General features: G+C 43.8%; 2 protein-coding genes across 7 annotated transcripts in view; one reads left to right on the top strand and one right to left on the bottom strand.

The window, feature by feature from the left end:
- Positions 1 to 1,325: 1,325 nt before the first annotated feature.
- MED8 (mediator complex subunit 8) lies at positions 1,326 to 6,798 on the bottom strand. 5 transcript variants are annotated; one of them, XM_045545655.1, is made up of 7 exons: positions 6,760 to 6,798; positions 4,976 to 5,094; positions 4,128 to 4,272; positions 3,462 to 3,602; positions 3,190 to 3,271; positions 2,576 to 2,824; positions 1,326 to 1,707 (listed from the first exon to the last, which is right to left on the bottom strand). In XM_045545655.1, exons 1-7 carry the CDS (start codon positions 6,763 to 6,765, stop codon positions 1,643 to 1,645), a joined length of 807 nt encoding a protein of 268 aa, XP_045401611.1. In that variant the 5' UTR covers positions 6,766 to 6,798; the 3' UTR covers positions 1,326 to 1,642. The 5 variants fall into 5 exon arrangements, with proteins under 5 accessions (XP_045401611.1, XP_045401614.1, XP_045401612.1 ...); XM_045545658.1 differs by lacking the exon at positions 6,760 to 6,798 and adding an exon at positions 6,718 to 6,735; XM_045545656.1 differs by lacking the exon at positions 6,760 to 6,798 and adding an exon at positions 6,270 to 6,706.
- A 95-nt stretch (positions 6,799 to 6,893) lies between these two features.
- SZT2 (SZT2 subunit of KICSTOR complex) overlaps positions 6,894 to 19,119 on the top strand; it is a 50,893-nt gene continuing 38,667 nt past the window's right edge. For both annotated transcript variants that reach the window (XM_045545647.1, XM_045545648.1), the window contains exons 1-4: positions 6,894 to 6,992; positions 16,605 to 16,730; positions 17,036 to 17,209; positions 17,506 to 17,676. In XM_045545647.1, coding sequence (XP_045401603.1) covers positions 6,966 to 6,992; positions 16,605 to 16,730; positions 17,036 to 17,209; positions 17,506 to 17,676 — 498 coding nt within the window. In that variant the 5' untranslated portion in view covers positions 6,894 to 6,965. The remainder of the gene's footprint in view (positions 6,993 to 16,604; positions 16,731 to 17,035; positions 17,210 to 17,505; positions 17,677 to 19,119) is intronic.

Below are 19,119 nucleotides of genomic sequence, written 5' to 3'. Positions count from 1 at the left end.
TTTAGAGAAGCACGGCTTGAACTCTCTCCAGCATGCCAGTTGGCTCTGACATTTCCAGTGGGAAGGGAAGAGGTGAGAAGATAAAGAACCCCTGATGACATGGACCATTTGAGTGGAGGAAAGGTCTGGCATTGCCCCAGAGCTGACGACAGGACTCCCCTGCTGCTGTGCATTGTGGTCAGTGAGCCTGTGGATACCATTCCTTGTCTTGATGGAACAGGAACAGATGTGACATCTGGGACCACTTTTCCAGTCCTTTGCTGCCACAGCCTGGCAGAATTCTGTTTGGCACTGAATAAATGCCAAAGTGCCAGTATGTGACAGAACAGAAAAAAGGCAGCTGGAAGGTATGAGCAGGAAGGAAGTCTTAGGATTTTTAGACCAAAGCTAATTAAAGGTAAGAAAACTTTTAATGGAGAACAAATTAGAATTGCCTTGCAGCAAACTTCAAATTGTCTCTGATCCCTACGTAGTGCTCTCATGAACTGCTGTCAGACATCCCTGAGCCAGTAAACATCAACTTAAATAACTTTATTCAGAGGAATCCTTTGGTCCACTTCTGCTGCCTCAACCCCTACCCCTACCCATAAAGGAGTGCTAAGAAAGGCATCTTAGGCTGGATGTCCAAACTCACTCTGTTATTCAACTTTATAAAGGCGGGCAAAGCTACTGGAGGCTGCCCCTTCCCACCATCAATCCAGCTCCTGTTTGAGCCACAGGCTTAGTGGAATGGAGAAAAGCCATCCTGGTTAGAGTCCAGGAACTAGCCACTATTGTGAGGACAACTAACCCCCGATGACAATGTGAAGTGCAATTCCCCTCTCCCTCCAAAATAAGAGAAGTGAATCCAGAGGAAGGGGCTTTTTCACGTGGTAAGGAAAAACTCTTTTATACTGTCCTACCTGGCACAGCTGCTTCCTGAGAAATCACCCATCTACCCACCCTTTGACATCATCCTTCATGTGTACAGAGTGGGGTAAAGGATAGAGGACTTTGTGCCTATTTCCCAGGTAAGAGCTGAATTGGCTTCTCGGAGGATGAGAAGTAGAGCAGGCCCGAGCTTCACCAGAGCTGTAGGTGGACAGTTTGGCCCAGCCCAGAAGCCTCTTCACCTGCAGCTTAAGAGAGATAGCCATGATGGAACTTGGGCACAAGGGCCTGCAGAGACAGTGTAAGGATGTAGAGGCTGCTACAGTTTCTAGCAGCAGAAAATAAGCACAGGCTTATTTGATCTTGTGCCCATCAGCTCACCATTGACATGAAGCAGTATCAGATCACGGTAAGTTCTGGATCAAGAATTGTGGAGAGTGGTAGGGAGAAGTGGCTGTAGAAACTATCATTTATTGAATACCCATTATTTCATATACTGTGCTAAGTGCTTTACATTCATTTTCTCATTTTAATCCTCACAACAACCCTATGAGGTAGGTATTATTACCATTTACAAATGAGAAAACAGGCTCAGAAAAATTAGGTCACTTGCTCAATGTCACACAGCTAGTCAGTGGTAGAGCTGGGATGTGTCTGTTGCCGAAAGCCCATGTTCTTTTTATTGTACCCATCTAGGTGGGCCTTGAGCAAAAGGTAATTTCACTGCTCAATTCTGCAAAGAGCACCTGGGAGTGGAGGTTGCCGGCCACACTCACCGCTGGTAGGGATGCATTGAAGCCGACTTGATGTTGGTTTTTATTCCACTTGGCATTTTCCCTAAAAGGAACATGAAGAAAGACATCTGAAGCAAGGTAAGACTTTCATGAAAAATCAGAAATGTGGTATCCTCAGGTTCCCTTCTGCCATTTCCTTTGTCATCTCAGAACCTCTGTGTGGCATCTGACCCTGGCTGGCAGAGATCAGAGGTGTAGTTCTTCACCCAGCTCTGTCCCTGAAGGTGTCTAGGAGGAAAGGAGTGATATGGGAGAATAGTGGGAGGGGTCAGAACACACCCCAGCAGTCTGCTGCTCATCCACTCTTGGAAAAGATAGCTAAACCTTTAGACCCTCATTTAATGTCACAGGTAAAAGACTACGATGTTCTCTCTTGTTCTAATTGTCCCTTTTCCTAGGTAGCTTGGAAGAAATACCTCTTCTAGCTGCTTACATCTATTATTCTCATAATTATTAAAAGTGAGCAGGAGAGAAGGCAGGAAGCCAAGAGCAAGAAAGACAGGATACAGAGAAAAGAATAAGTGTAGGACTGGGAAACTTGCCTGCTTGTCAATACCTGATGCACCTACCAAACGGTCTTGATTAAAATCTGACCGTTGATTTCACTACCTAAGAAGAGACAGTGACAACACACCTAATATCCAGAGTAAATGAGACAGAAGGATAGTTGCGAGAGAGGTGTGAGATGGGGATGGGAGAGGAGAGCAGTTTCTGTTACTCAAATTTCTTCACCACTCTCTGGTGCCTGTTGCAGAGTGTCAGATGAGATTTTTTCCTTCTGAATATTGTTTTCTGGGTCATGGTACAAAGGAGAAAATCTCCAGGCCTAGGGATGCTGGGGTCCCAGACAATCTAGTTTATTCCTACTTCCCTGCTCAAAATCAACTACATTTCAACTCTTGCTACCTTACCTGGTTGACCTGCTTGAGCCATCTGCACCCCACTGAGCATTGGCTGCTGCTGGCTTGGCGCTCCTGCCATCTGCACCTGCTGTAATCCTGATGCTCCTGCAAGGATTGTCCCAGCTCCTGGCTGGCCTGGCTGGCCAGGACCACTGCTGCCTGAAGGTCTCCAATTAGACAGCCCCTTCCCAAAGGCAACAGCTGCTACCAAGGCATTGGTGTCTCCAGGGTTAAAGGTCTGCTTGTTCGGCCGAAGACCTGAAAAAAAAGCAAGTGGGGACCCTGAAGTATGCCTCCGGCCTGGGACTGAACCTAGCAGCTGGAAGACCAGCGTGAATGCCAAGGTTTGGAGTCCTGACTTCAGCATCTAGACTCCCTTGCAGCCCAGAGAAAGAGCCAGGGGATCCCCAACCCTATCTTAGAATTCTCTCTTCTCACTTTGTCCATTTCCTCCACTGGCTCCAGCGCTGGCCTTAAGTACAAAAGGCTAACAGAATGGATGCAAACCCCTTCCTAAGCAGTTCATTCTTGTGTCTTAACTTTATTACTACCAAAGTCACCACTCCTATTCCAGTGCTCTTATACACCTCCCCCTCTCCACTTTGCCACCAGTCCCTCCATACCTCCACTCTCTGATTCTCGCTCTTCTTTGCTGATTTTCTCCAGAAGATTTGAGCACATTTTGTTCAAGCTCTGGATCTGCTTCTGTAATGCATGCAAATTTGTGTAGAGATTAGAGTAAGTAGGAAATAATATGGAGAAGTTTCTTCCTTGTGCTCTTCCAGAGGCAACTTATATATAACAAGCCGTGCATCTCTACTAGACAGGAATGGTAATGCCTAGTTTCTCATGATAGGACGGGGACGAGGGCAGCAGGACAGTTACTCAGTCCAACCTGGGCCACATCAGCACCAATGCGGGCAGCATCTGTCGTCAGTTGCTTCTCTTGCTCTTCAACCTCAGGGTCAGGCTTGGTTCTCAGATGGTCAGGGACTACCTCATGGCTGAAAACGGGCACTCGGCCTTCAGTCTGCCGCTGTAACACACAGATTTTATTGATCCTACTATGCACTCAAGAAGATTCAATCTGGCCTGATACACAGTCCCTTCCACAGGCAAACAGTGCATTTTCAGGGAAAACACAACCTGAGATGCAATATCTAACTTCCTAGGACACCACCCCCTTCATTCCCATCTGTCATTTCTGTCTTCTCATACTGCTCTCTATCAGACCTAGGGGCAAATCAAACTACCTCTCTCTGCCACATTTTAATCAAAGACTGGAATAGACAGTCACAAAAGGACACTTTTTGGCTTGAGATAGATATTGGAGGAGAAATATCTCTGCCTTGGTGACACAGGCCTCAGGTTATTACAGCACTATTTGGGACTGCTCCCTTACCTCCAGAAGGACAAAAAACCTCAAAAAATGCAGCCTTTGCTTCTTATTGCCACACATTACTCCACATTCAGAACTTCTAGAATAACTAATCAACAACTGTGCTCTAGGCTCTCATCTAATAACTTAATTTCCCAAGTTGTACCCTTTTCCTCCTCTTACCATGAGATCTTCATCTCGGTCTGGGGACAATACCAGAGGGATGATGACCTGGTTACGGAACAGTGGTGTCTTTTCATGCTTCAAGACCTTGTTCAGAGTGTTCAACTGTCCAGAGAGCAGGGCAAAGCTGTCCAGGACAGAGGGCCTGGTGGTGGTAAGAAGGTGTCAGAATGTTCTACCCCTTCCCTGGAGCGGTTTCCAATAAAGTAGTCTCTAAGGAGTCTTTCAGACTAGAAACACCCAGACTCACCCCAAAAAGTCTCATAGCCCTAGGACTAGCCTAGGTGGGAACCAGATTGGCTAATAGGGATGATGGGGTTAGGAAAGAGGGGCACACTACACTTTCAGTTTCTGACACTGATGTAGAAAAAAGGCAGTTCATTGTTTGAATGACGGTGAGGAATAGTGGCAAAATAGGAGTGAACCATGGCTACACTATTACCACTAAAAATTTAGAAACTGGGTAAAAGTCACCTTTCCAGACCGGAAATAGGATCCACACTTCCAGAATAGGTTGTATTTAAAAGATTCAGCCACATACGTGGCAAGAGATCCAGCATGAATAGAGCTGCAGTGGGAGGACCCACGGAGGGAGGACCTCCTCACCAGAGAAGTCACAAGGCAAGAATTAAAAGCTAGAAACAACCTGGGTTGAGACACTGAGCATTTCTCTACTTCCTTGCCATGGAACCCACTTGTTAAATGTTGTGAAACCCAGCTCTTTCCAAATCTAAAGATGTCTGCAAACTGATAAATGGTTACATCACTGGAAATGACCTATCCATCAGAAGGCCTGCCCCTTCCCCCCATCCATGGAAACTTCCCCAGCTTGCCCTGGCAACCCTTACCAAGTCAGCCTGTCATACTCGTTCTCCAACTTGTAAATGAAACTCCCCAGTGAGTTCTTCAGATCAGCCACTTGACTCAGCAGTGCATCTAAGGATGCCTCAAGCTGCTTCTCCTCCCTCTGCATCAACAGGAACAGTTGGTTACCCCGACAGACATGGGCATGACACATACAGAGAAAGGCTGAAAAGCTAGACTGTGCAATGCCAGTCAGGTAACACAGGATCTCATTGGCATAGGATAGCCAGGTTGTTTTCTATCTTTCGTATTTGGGTCACAGACAGCATCAACCCTTAGACCTTTCAACTTGTTCACCTGACCCCAAGTCCTCCTACCAACTGATTCCTTTCTCCCATCATAAGCCATGCCTGGTTTTTCTCTGTATTAGGTACACCCTACTCTCCCTCATTGAGAAATTTTCACCAGACCTAATGCCTGGGGTTCATTATCTCACGTGCACCTCTGAAACACATGTACTCCAGCTTCCTCTGTCCTAGAATCTGCCTTATGAACCTGGATGTTCTTGTCATCAAAACAACCTCTGGGAAATCTGCCTACTCATGAATATTTCTCTGAATACCAGCCTTAAACTCCCCTCTGCCTTCCTCCCGCCCACCACCCCAGCTCTTCATTTGCTCTTGGCATTTGATGTTTCAACCTTCTCTTAGCTGAATTAATTTGCACTTGTTTATCTCTGTGTCAATATTCCTGTGCCTCTTTCTCAAGCTCAGTCAACCCATAGACATTTATTGAGAGACCACCAGGTACAAGAAACTAAGTGACAATGAAAAAACAAACAAACAAACAAAAAACCTGCATGTGCTCCTAGCTACTAGACAAACAATTTTTTTTTTTTTTTTTGAAACAAAGTCTCACTCTATTGCCCCAGCTAGAGTGCAGAGGCATCGTCATCATAGCTTACTGCAAACCTTAAACTCCTGGGCTCAGGTGATCCTCCTGTCTCCGCCTCCGGAGTAGCTGGGACTACAGGCGTGTGCCACCACATCCGGATAAGTTTTTCTACTTTTTTGTAGAGATGGAGTCTCGCTCTTGCTCAGGCTGGTCTCGAACTCCTGACCTCAAGAGATCCTCCTGCCTCAGCCTTCCAGAGTGCTAGGATTATCGGCATGAGCCACCGCACCCAGCTAGACAAACAATTTTAAATGCAGGGGGGTCTGCAAAACATTTCTTCCCATCTGTGGTCTCCTGTTTTATTCCACTTCTTCACCCTTAACAACCATCGGGCACAGGGTGGGAAGAATGATGCAAAACTATCCTGCAAACCTGCCAATGTACCTGACAGAAGCTTGATCCTGGGTTCCACCATGGCTTCAGATTATAAACAGCTTAACTTTCGGCCACCGCGGCCCACAATTCCTTCACCTCCTCGGGCTTCTCTCCAATTATAGATCCCCTGTTATGTATGCATCCAACAGCTTAGGACGGGGCCGGAGCCAACCCACCACTTTCTTGAGCCGTCTTCTTGGACTGAATCTCAGCCTTTCCAAATCACAACCTAATCCCTTCCCACACGCAAGCAAGACAGTGCTGCCTTCTCCTTCCGCATTTAGACCGAGTCTGTCTCTCTCCTGTCATCCGGGCTCCACTCCCACCTCTCATCTGCACCGCTCCCTCTCCCGTTGGCCTCGTCCTCCATCCCACGTTCCTTATCAGCCACGAACTCTGCCCTCTCTCAGTGCCAATTCCTCAAGCTCCGCAGCTAGCCCGCTCTCGGTCCCTTTACCTGAAACTAGCTAGCAACCAGTAGGCCCAACCCAACTCTCACCTGCATCGCGGCGGCCGTGCAAAACACCTCCCCTTCCGTTTTCCCAGACGGCAAGCGCCTCTGAGAGGGCTTCGTTCACCAATCAGAAAACTTGGAACTCGGCCCTCCCACCCACTTCCGGTTCCTGACGGGAGCCGAGGTAGCCAGGTCAGGGGTCAAGAGTGGAATACTCTCACTGGCCCCGGCCGGCGCAGGAGGGCTGTGTGATGGCCTCGGAGCGCCCGGAGCCGGAGGTGAGGGGCGGGCGGGCACAGCGGGGGGCCCCGAGATCCTAGGGGGAGGGTCCGGCCGGCAGGCGTGGCATAGGCCTCCTCCGGGTCTGGAGGTGGACGGGCCGCGTAGCCTCTGCAGGGCTAAAGGCCCACTGAAGGCCCAACAATCAAACTTCCTCCTCGCGGTCCGCAGTTTCCTGGGGGGCTGGAGGAGAAACTCTTCACTTTGTTTTGGTTTTTTTTTTTTACTGAAATTTCATCCGCGTCGCCGACTCTTTGGCCTCATGATAGTGGTATTAACAAGACCTGTATTTTGATTTCTGTTGCAGTTTGAGTGGGCAACACGGCAATAGACTGACTTTGCCGGTTTCTGCATTTCTTCAAGCATTGCAATGCCATAAACAGCATGGATTAATTTAGTCCTAACGCTCATGCTTTTGGAAAAGCAGCTTTAGTTTCGTGAAAAAGCATTTGATTGGAACTGAAAGCTCGTTCCAGTATTGGCACTGTTATATAGCTAGCTCTCTGTGTAACCTTGGGCAAGTCTTTTAACTCCCTGTATCCTATTGCCTTGTTTATAAAATATTTGTCTTATAGTGTGTTGTGAGGATCACATGTATCAAACCAGAAAAGGCATTTGAGGTATTCTTTAGAAATGCAAAGGACCATGCAAGGAACTTTATATACATTGTGTCATTCAGACTTGTGCAAGAAAGGTGGCAATATCTATTTTCATTTACAGAGAAGAAAACTGAAAAGTGAGAGTGGTTAAGTATTTTACCCAAGTGCTACTTAGCTGGGGAGTAGCAAAGTTTTGGATTAGAAGATCTGAGCATAAAATCTCAGATTTGGGTAAAAAAAAAAAAACACTACAAGGAGAGGTACTCAGTACTATGAGAGAATTTACTAGTATCTGGGAAGGTTGAGGGATGTGTATAATGATACAAATAGTAGTCATTACTTATTGAATACTTAACTACATGCCAGGCATGATTCTAAGCACTTTACTAGTATCAGTTAATCCTCTCAACTCTCTGAAGTGGACACTATTATCTAAGTACCAAAGTTACACAGCTAGTAAGTATTAGAGCTAGAACTCCAAAACAGGTAGTCTGGCTCCAGAACTTGTGTTCTTAACCATAATGTTTATAGTATAAATAATAAACTAGCCACAGGATGGTAAATCTCCAGTTCATTGGAATTTGGTGTGATAAGACCTAACATTGAATATGGTTGTAGGAAACTATTCCTTATTTAAAAAAATCAGACGTGTTCACAGGTGATAGAATAGCCATGCATCAGAAATATCGATATTGAGAAGAACCGTGAAATAATTTGGAATATATTTTATTATGGATTAAAATGAGAGGAAATGGAGGGATGTTGTGTGGAAATGCAACATCCCTTTTATGCAGATAGTCTAAAATGGCACTGTCCTGCAGAAATCTAATGCAAGCCACATATGTCATATTAAATTTTCTTTTTTTTTTTTTTTTTTTTTTTTTTGTTTCTTGAGACAGAGTCTCGCTTTGTTGCCCGGGCTAGAGTGCCGTGGCGTCAGCCTAGCTCACAGCAACCTCAGACTCCTGGGCTTAAGCGATCCTACTGCCTCAGCCTCCTGAGTAGCAGGGACTACAGGCATGCGCCACCATGCCTGGCTAATTTTTTCTATATATTTTTAGTTGGCCAGCTAATGTCTTTCTATTTTTAGTAGAGACAGGGTCTCGCTCTTGCTCAGGCTGGTCTCGAACCCCTGAGCTCAAATGATCCCATCCGCCTGCCTCGGCCTCCCAAGTGCTAGGATTACAGCCATGAGCCACCGCGCCCGGCCTTAAATTTTCTAATAGCAACATAAGTTAAAAAGAAACAAGTGAAATGAATTTTAGTAATTTATTTAGCCCAATATTTCTAAAATATCATTTCAACATGTAATAAATATAAAAAATTATGAGAGATTTAGCATTCTTTCTTTGTACCAAGTCTTTAAAATCTAGTGTTGTATTTCACACTTACAGCACATCTCATTTTGGACTAGCAACATTTCCAGTGCTTAGTAGCCGCACATGATAGTGGTTACCATATTGAACAGTGCAGGTCTAAGGTAATTTCCAGTCAAGATACAAAATGGTAGGAGTCTCATTCAGCCAAAAGTTAAGCATTCATTAAGTTCTTGATTTACATTTCTGAAAATTTTATCAGAAGATAAAGAGAGTGATGAGTTCTAGCCCTGGGTGTAATAAATGACTTAATTTTAGGGTTGTTAGGATCCCAAGAGAGAAAGATTGGGCATAGTCAGATTTAGGAAATCCTTCATTCATCAGATACTTGAAATATTTTATGAGTGTTGCTGTGGACTGAGAATTGTGCTAAGTATCAGGGTGGATACACAGCAGTGGAAGACAGACATGTTCCCTATCTTTATGGAGTAAACAAGCACTATGATAATAAGTGCTGTAAAGGAGTGAGTGAGGGTGTTTAACAGAGGTTCTTAACCTACCCTTTTAAGAAGAGGGGGATTATGGATCAGGAAGACTTCTCAGAGGAATGACATTTAAGCTGAGGCCTGAAGAATAGGTTACAAGAAGAGGCAAAAACATTATACGCAAAAGGAATGGTTAAGATCTTGAGGTGAGAAGGAGCTTGGAGCCTTCAGAGAACTGAGAGGAAGCAGCTCATAGTGTGACAATGAGAATAGTTAACACTTACTAAGTTATCTAATACTCATGAAATTTTCATAAAATAGACACTATTATTATCCCTGTTCCACAGATGAAGAAACTGAAGCACAGAAAGTTTAAGTCTCTGTGCCAAAGCCAAATAGTTAATAAGCAGCACAACCAGCATTTGAGCCTGGGGGCTCTACCACCAGAATGCATGTTGTTAGCTGAAGGAGGGATTGCTGAGAGATAAGTCTGGTGAAGAAGATACCACTAGAAGCCATAATAGAGGTAGGACTTTGGTGTAAAGTGGTAAGGAGGCTTCAGCCAGTTTATGGGAGAAAATTCTACATTATTTTGTGGGAGTCTGTTAACAGAAGACAGCACAAGGTTCAGTTAGACAGCACAAGGATTAGAAAAGGCTCAAAAAATAATTTAGACCTTAATCACAAAGGGACAGGTGCAAAAAACAAAACAAATTAATGAGATGGACCATGTTTCATTCACTTGGTATGCAGCACAGTGCCTGGTAATGTTTTATTCATTACAAATTGTATAAATGGTATGTAGGCCTCAATAAATGTTCCAAAGAATGATAACCTTCCTCTGTCCTGTTCTGACTCTCCTGTTTAATTGCAACATCCTTATGAAGATATTCTTATCCACATGTTATTAATGAAGAAACTGAGGCCTGGAAAAATTAAGTAACTTGTCCAAGGTCACTTAGATACCAAGTAGTAATAGAGTCAAATTAGAATCCAGGTCTCTGACTCCAAAACCCTGCTTTATCTTTGCCAGACTACTCCAAGAGTATTGTACATCAGACTCAAAGGGGGTTACTGTTGGAGACTTGAAGCTCCATATGAGTGCAGATGCTGTGAGAACCAGTTCGGGATTCTCAAATGTTAATCTGGAAGAACCGCTTGGGGAGTTTGTTAAAATGTAGATTCCTGAGTCCCATCAGCTCTAAATTCAGTTGGTCTGGGGTGGTGCCCAGGACCTGAATTGGCATTTTAATAAGCACCTCAGGTGATTTTGACACAGCTCGTCCTTGGATCCCACTTTGAAAAACACTATTCTAGCTCCTTAAATTATTAAATCTTCTGGTTCTGATAAATTATATCTTGAAAGTGAAAACTTAAAGATGATGGGTTTTTTTGTTGTTTTATTTTTTTAGAGACAGGATCTTGCTCTGTTGTTCAGGCTAGAGTGCAGTGGTGCGATCACAGCTCACTAACCTCGAATTCCTGGGTTCAGGGGATCCTCCTGCCTCAGCCTCCCAAAACATGTGCCAACACACCGGATAATTTTTTTTTATTTTTTGTAGAGATGGGGTCTGGCTATGTGCCCAGGCTGGTCTCAAACTTCTGGCCTCAAGCCCTCCTCTTGCCTTGGCCTCCCAAAGTGCTGGGATTACAGGCATGAGACACCATGCCTGGCCTCAAGAAATGATGTTTTGAAAATGTATTTTTTGATTTTGAAGGATCATATGTAAGGGGAAATGCTGTAAGAGTGCTAGGCAAATATTAGGCACATGGTTTCAGAAAGCTGGATTCTTTAAGAACTGATTGATGAACTAGATTTCATTTTGGCTTTGGATAGTCCATCATTCAAAATAAGCTTCAAGGCAATGTGGAGAAATGAAAGCTGTACAGTAGTGAAATTTAGTGGCCTGCTAATAATTGGAGGAAAGCTTTCTAATAACACTGTGTCCCCCATTTGATGTACCCCCGTTCCTTCCTCACTAATCAAATCCTGCTCTACCTTCAGCATCATGTTCTCCTGAAGTACTAGCCTAGGCCAGGTTACTTTGTTACTTGTTGTTATAGAACCACATTCTTATCTCTTGGAGCACTTATTCAGTTTGTAATAATACAATAATTAGAGTGATTATTTGATTAGTGCTTTTGTCCTCCATCCATTATAAAGTAAGTTTTATGAGAGCAGGGAATACATATTTTTGCTTTCCATTGTATCCTTAGGATCTTGGCTAGTGCCTAGCCATGTAGCAGGCTCTCTATAAATTTGTTGACTGAATGAATGAATGCATGCTTACTTTGCCTTTGTCCTTTTTGGAGTTGGATAAGGACCAGATGGCATTGTGATCAAATTAGCAGGGAAATTAAGCTGGAGAGATTTACTAGAAGGAGCAACATTCTAAGCTTCACAATAGAATAATAGACTGAATTTATCCAATGTGATAGAACTAATTGAATAATTTTATGTGTCAAAAAAAGCCAGCTGCATGAGTACAGAATAGGGGATGTGTCTTAACAGCAGCACAAGTGAGAAAATCATGGAGGTTTCCTGAGTCAACGGTACGGTAAAGCTTCAAAAAAAGCAAATATAACCTAAGAGAATCTGAATTTGTGCCTTACCTGGGTATTATGTTGCATTCTGGACCCCTATTTTAAGTTGAAAAGTAGACCAGCCTGAGTTTATTCATGGGCATGTAATTTAAGATATAAAATAGGAAACTTGAAACTGTGCCATTTGAGACATATTTAAAGAACCCAGAGATGTTTATTCTGGAGAAGCAAAGACTCAAGGCTGTCATCACATGTTTGATAAACTCTCCTTTGGCAGAGGGTTAGACTTTCTCTGTGTATCTTTAGGAGGTAAAGCCAAAAGTGGGTTAGATATTTTCAAGAGAACAGATTTCAAGAATGGGTCAAGATATTATCAAGAAGACAAATTCTGGCTCTGTGTGAGGACATTTCCAAAAATGCCAACTGAATGGGGATGAGTACAAAAAGCTGAAGTGAATGGCTATGCAGGACTTCTTCAAAAGACTGACTCAAAAGAAGCAAAGTAAACAGCAACATTTTGTTGTTACTAATATGTGTATTTATACAGAACTTTTTACAAGGTGCTTTTCACACATCATCAGGGTAGGTGGTGGTATTTTATATTATAGAAGAGGAAACTGGACTCAAGCCCAGAGTCTCAGCTATCAAATCACGCTTTCTTTCCATAACACTGTTCTTCCTTCTGAAACACATCTAATGGCACCTAAAGCAAATCCATTAGAACCCCCGCTCCTGCTGCCCCCGGGATTCCAGAAACAGTAAAAGAACAAATAAGGTAATACTAGAAAAGAAGATACTAGTGACAACCTGGTAAAAACAACTTCTGTGGAAGCAAAGGAAAAATCCAAACAATAGAATAGGTTAATTTTCCCACAAAATGGTTGAGGAAGGATGGGAACTCTTGAAAAACAGAAAACAGATGTTGATAAAAGATTGAAAAAGTAGGAATCATCAGTAAGAAATTAAGAACATAGCTGGAAACAGAAGAGCGTAAATATAGCATGTAAGAGCAATTTCCCTTATTCCTACATTCATTCAGCAAATATTATTCGAATACTTAATATGTCTTGGCAATGTGCTGGGTACTAGGATTACAGCAAGGAACAACGTATAGACTTGGCCCCTACCTCCCTGGAGCTTCCAGATTTGTGGGAGAAAAAAAGATTAAAAAGTATGCAAATGCTTAAACTCTGGTAGGTGCTTTGTGAATGCCTAACAAAGGGTCCTATTTAGTGCAGATAGTCATGGAAAGATTCACTTATTAAACCCAGATTTGCCAAGATTTTAGTCCTAGATGATGGGGTGATCAGGTGCCCCAACTCTGTCCTTGTAGTGCTGACCCACAGATATGTGCTGGCCCCCCTTTTAACTCTGGCCCAGTATGGGCCAAAACCCTTTTTCCTTGGGTTTTCCTTGCATGGCTGAAACAGACTGGCACTTGAAAAACAGTTTTTACTAAATACCAAGAACAAAAGGAAAATAGTGTCTACACTAGCATTAAGATGATCTTACCTTGAGAAGAGTTGCACTAATTATGACTAGTTTTAAGTGTCCAGTTTCCTTTGTTTCTTAGAACATAAGGTGAATTCACTTATTTAGCAAAATTTTATTGAACATCCTATGTGCCAGACATTGCACTAGGCTCTGGGGGTAGAGTAATAAACAAAAGGACAGCTAAATTAAGATATCCTTCCTGTTCTGATAACACTCTGAGCCCCAAACCATCCTTTTTTACATAAGAACTTTGGCAGGATCCAGCGTAGTCAACAGATACTGTCATACCCACACCAGCTAAGTCAAACATGAAGGAGAGGTTGCCTGGTTTATGAGAGTATCCTGCACCCCCCCACCAAGACCAAGGGTCAGAGAAAGAAAGGGCAAGTAATTGCAGTGATTTCCTGCCTTAGACACCTTTTCTGGTTTTAGGAGTGTGGCAATGAGAGTGTACAGTTTGAGCGGACTTTTTGAGGGGGAGGGGTGTTAAGAATGATAGTAATAACTGTCTCTAGTTTTTCTAGCTAACTTGAAAGTCATTCAGCAACATACTAGCTTCTAATTCTACCTTAATCATCCTTGACACCTTCCTTTTTGTTACTTTCCTCCTATGTCCTTACTTCCAATTAATCACCAGTTCTTGTCTGTCCTATCCTAAAGACCCCTTGAAATGCAACTAAGCTCACACTTTAGTTCGACTGACTTTTGGGTTTTTGTCCCCCCCCCCAACAAGACTTTCTCAATGAAAGGCAGTGATGGTTTTGCATTCTAGGATTGTCTTGCATTATCTCCTCAAGGACCGCTCTTAAACAGTTCACAGAATGGCTAGTTTGAGTAGCTCTAGTCTAAGCTGCTATCATCTTCCCTGGTCATTAGTGGGTCTTTCTGAATCACATTGTAGCCAGAGGGAGTTTTTTAAAAACCAGATATAATTACTGCCTTGCTGAAACCCCTCAGTAGTTTGACCTTCGTCTTAGGGTAAAATCCAAAATCTGGCCAGGGCCCACCTCAGCAATGTTGGGAAACAGTATAGACAGTGGTATTTCCCAAAGTGTGATTTTAGATGTTATGGAGACAACAAAAAATAATATGGACTCACAGAATATTGACGTTTAAATTGTCTTTTTGTCTTTCTATGTCAAAGCATCCTTTCAGCTTATTGCCCCCATCATGTTCCTTCTTTTAACTGCTCTAAATCTTTTCTGCTTTTAAGTCCCCAGTTTGATCCACTTGTTACTCTCAGTAGATGGGCTTTGCAGCACAACAGGCCTTGGTTTGACTTCTGACCCTATACCCACTTCTTAAGTTAAATTTCTTACCTTTTCTGGACCTTGGTTTTCTCTTGGCAAATGTTTTATTGTGAAGATTCAATGAGCTTACTTATAGACTCTAGCATAGTACCCGAAAATAATCTGTAATTGTTAACTATTATTATGTTCTTCCCAAGTACACTGTGCTGAGCACTTCATATGCATGATTTCCCTTGATGCACATAACAGTACTTAAGATTGGTTGTTAGGATTATCTTCATTTTACAAATGAGGACACTGAAGCTTAAAGAGGTTAAATACCTTTTCCACCATCTCACAGCTAATAAGAGGCTGAATTGGGATTCGAACACAGGCTGGATCTGAAATTCTTGCACTTAACTTCTATGGAGTACTATTGGATATACTTTAGGTATGCCCCATAGATGTGAGTTCCTCCTCCTTGCCTTCTGTTGTCATCCTTGCCATTTCCCAGTGCCTGTTTCTGTATCTTTTTACCCTTGCCTTCAGTCTTGGAGAAGAAGAAAGACTTTCTACATCTTTAGTTGTCTGCACTCTTCTCTGACATCAGGCTCCCTTCATTATTGCTTTTCCAGGGCTATGTCCATCTCCTCTCCCTGCACATCTCCCCATTTTGGAAAAAAAAATTAATCACTTCCTTTCAACATTAAGTTTCTCAATAGACAGTCATTGACTTCTGTTTATTTCTCTTCTACTACTTGCTCTTCAATTCTTGTAACATGGTGTTCTTCCCCTCACTAATCAGGGACACAGGAGGAGAAATTTGCCATTTATCTAGAATAAGCAAGAGTAAGGGAGTAAGGAATGTTACAGATAAGGATTAATCAGGAAGAGACACTGGGGAAGTTCAGACCAGATGAGCTTTATTTTCTCTGTGAACAGTAGGCAAGTTTGTATGGTGGGAGTGAGGAGGTTGAGAGATTGGAAAACCTTCTGTGGAGAATAGGAAAGGCTTCTGACCAAGGAAAAGTCGAAGGACTGGTGAAGGCCTACTAGAGTTGGTACCACTGGTAAAGTGACACATTTCTTTCTGTCAGAGTGCAGCTGCCATGGTATAGGTGTGAGTGAGGGGGAATGTTGGATTCATCCCAAGACAAGATTTGGCAGGGCTTGTGCAGTGGAAGGAAGAGGACATGGGCAAGGGAACTGGTGCTTGTTAGAACATTGTTAAAGTGACCACCCATGAAGCATTGGCGGGAAGGAACTAGAGTGTTAACAACCGAGAAGTGCGTGAGTAGAGACTGTGACCCACAGAAGTTTGATATATTTTTTTTAAGAGACAGGGCAGTGGCATGATCATAGCTCACTGTAACCTCACCCTCCTGGGCTCAAGCAGTCCTCCCACCTCAGCCTCCCAAGTAGCTAGATTACAGGCCTGAGCCACCATACCTAGCCAGAGGTTTGATTTTGAGGTATTCAGTAGACTTGCCATTCACTCAGTGAAGACTGCATCAGGGCCTGCTGTTGTCAGGATTTATTAGGAGCAACTGCCTGGCATTCATTTAATGTGTCAGGGACTTATTAAGTATCTACTCTGTCGGAAGCAATTTGCCAAACACAGGGCACAAAAATAGAATAAGACTTAATTCCTGCCCTCAAGAGCGAATAGTTCATAGGAGAAACTTACACAAACGCTTGTGGAAACATAATATAGAAATATTACTTCATCTGCATAAGGGTCTGTATAGGGCAAATGGGAACAAAGTTGAGAATTGACTCTCTGGGAACACCTTGCGTGGAGGTGGGGGTAAACTTTTCACCTCTGCTGCCTTGCCTCTCACATACAGACTGGGATATCCTTGAGCAAGTTACTTGCACAGTTATCTGTATATTTTAGGAACTGAGTGCCATTTTTTAGATTCACGAATGTCTCTTTGTCCCCAGGTGGAAGAAGCTGGGCAGGTGTTCCTGTTAATGAAAAAGGATTATCGAATCTCCCGAAATGTTCGCCTGGCTTGGTTCCTCAATCATCTGCATCAAACTGTGCAGGCTACACCCCAGGAAATGCTGGTGAGGTCTAGAGACAGGCAGGGTATAAGGAGCTGGCCCAGAAGGTTCTGTTCTTTAGGAGGGTGCTAGAACAGGAGGGGAGACTAACTCTGAGGGTTCTAAGTCAGGGAGGGGCAAGTGGCTTTGCCCACGAGATGATGGAAAAATTTTTAAATAATTTTTCTCCATAGTGGGGGAACGGTTTATGGTTGTGTTGAGGAAGGTGGAGCCAGTGGTGTGACATTTTGGATGTAGAAGGCAGATAATGGGAAGAAAGGGGTGACTCTTTTCTGACCCTTTCCTTTTATTTTCATCCTAATTGTCAGCTTCAGTCTGAGCAGGAGTTGGAAGTGCTCAGTGTCCTGCCGCCTGGGTGGCAGCCAGATGAACCAGTGGCCCCAAGGCCATTCCTCCTTGTACCTTCTACCCAGGTCACCTTCCTGGCTTGGCAATATCGATTTGTCATTGAGCTGGACCTTAGCCCGTCTACTGGTATTGTGGTATGTGGTTGGAGGGAGACAGTGGGAAAAAAAGATGGGGTGGAGGGTGAGGAAGAGAGGGAGAGGCCTAGGGGAAATGAAAAATGATCCCAACCTACTATTGTAGAAAGATGACAGGCTTATGGAGGAATGGTGGGTGTTAAAGACAGATCTCATTCCATGTGTGCCACTGTATTTGTGGGTGTGATCAACCATAAAATAAGGGCCCTACTGACCCACAGAGCTGCTTCTTTCTGCCCTCTGCTTAGGGCTGCCTTTAGACCCCCCTGAGAGATCTTTCTCTGCATTCCCCTCAGGATGATTCTACAGGGGAGATCTTGTTTGATGAAGTTTTCCATGCCCTGTCTCGCTGCCTGGGTGGGTTGCTTCGGCCCTTCCGAGTGCCTGGATCTTGCATCGACTTCCAGCCTGAGATCTACATAACTATCCAGGCCTACTCCTCGATCATTGGCCTGCAGTCCCACCAGGTATTGCTTCTTCTCTCCAAGTTTGTACCCTCAGACCAAGTTTGTCATTGTCCACTGACCAAGCCCTTATCCTATCTACTGTTTGTCCCCAAAGTCCCCAGCTCTGCTGGCTTCTTGAACCCATTTCCTAGTCATCCCCATGGTTTCTCTCCCCTTGAGAAAAACCAGTTCCTCTGATATTAAAGGATCTTCCCATAGGCTTTAGGTCAGTTGGTATTGATTGGACAAACACTACTCTCACCACTCCTGTAAATCTCTTTGGTTCTGGCCACTGGATGTCTATTTTCCCTGATCCCTGCCTCCTCCTTTGGTTCCATCAGATGGTTTGCTGATGTGCTGGCTCCTGATAGTAACCTCAGGAGATGGTTTTTTGGAATAGTTTCATGATTTTGAAATTTAGCTAATACCCAGAATCATAATTTCTTTCAAGGACAGAGGAGGGTCATTTTCTCTGAGGGCCCTCTGAACTGTCGGGTATAATGCTAACCACAGAGGTAATTACAAGGCTTATCCAACACCCAAGCAGGCTATCACAAGACACTCCTTTTGGGCAATGGCCAAGTCTGTTACTGGTATATCTGTTTTTGGCTTAGATAACCATTGGCCCAGTTTTCCCTCATCTGCTTTTAACCATCCTCAACTCATTGGTAGGGGCTTGCTGTGATGATGTCCCTGCTGGCTACATTGTCACCTTAGCTATCAAACTGGCTTTAAGAGTCAGGGTACCAGGAACAGCATCTGAGAGTCTGAAATATACAACAACACAATTGGGGCATGCCCGGATCCCAGGCAGGGACTGCCAGCCCTCTAACCCAGTTTAAAGTGCTTTCCTAGTATGGCTGTTAGTAATGTGGGTTGTGGGCTACATCCTGAGACAGGGGCCAGGCTTTGCAGTTACTGATAGCCAAGGTAGGGAGAGCATGGGTGTTAGGTAATCACTCAAAACTTAGTACAGTTTAGCAAACACTGAAGGCTGATCTATGCCAGGCCTGGGCTAGGTCCTGGAACAGATATTGAGGAGGTAATTGCAGTTGAATGTGATGAGGGCACTGATAATTTCTGACTCAGGTGCTATGGGAGCACCCAGCCAAGCCCAGGGCAGTGACAGGGGATTCTTTCAGACAAAGTGGCATTTGAACTGAGTCTTGAAGAAAGAATTGAGCTTAACCATTCAAAGAAGGGGAAATGGGCTTTTCAGGCAGAGGGACCAGCATGAGCAAACATGGTGCTATGAAAACTGTGCTCTCAATCACAGGTGTTTTAGGGAACTACATGTTATTCGGTTTTGACAGAGTGAAGTTTGAGTGTCAGGAGGTGACGGCAAGGAGGAGGCTGTAGACACAAGTGCGGGCTGGTTATGAAAAGCAGTGAATGTCATGCTAAGGATTTTGCACTGTGTTCTATGGGGGAGTGCAGTACAGTGGTTAAGAGCCCTGGATCTGG

Source organism: Lemur catta, chromosome 3 (assembly GCF_020740605.2).
Source record: "Lemur catta isolate mLemCat1 chromosome 3, mLemCat1.pri, whole genome shotgun sequence".
NCBI lineage: Eukaryota > Metazoa > Chordata > Mammalia > Primates > Lemuridae > Lemur > Lemur catta.
Note: the sequence above shows the minus strand (reverse complement) of the source record. Positions and strands in the feature narration are given on the sequence as shown.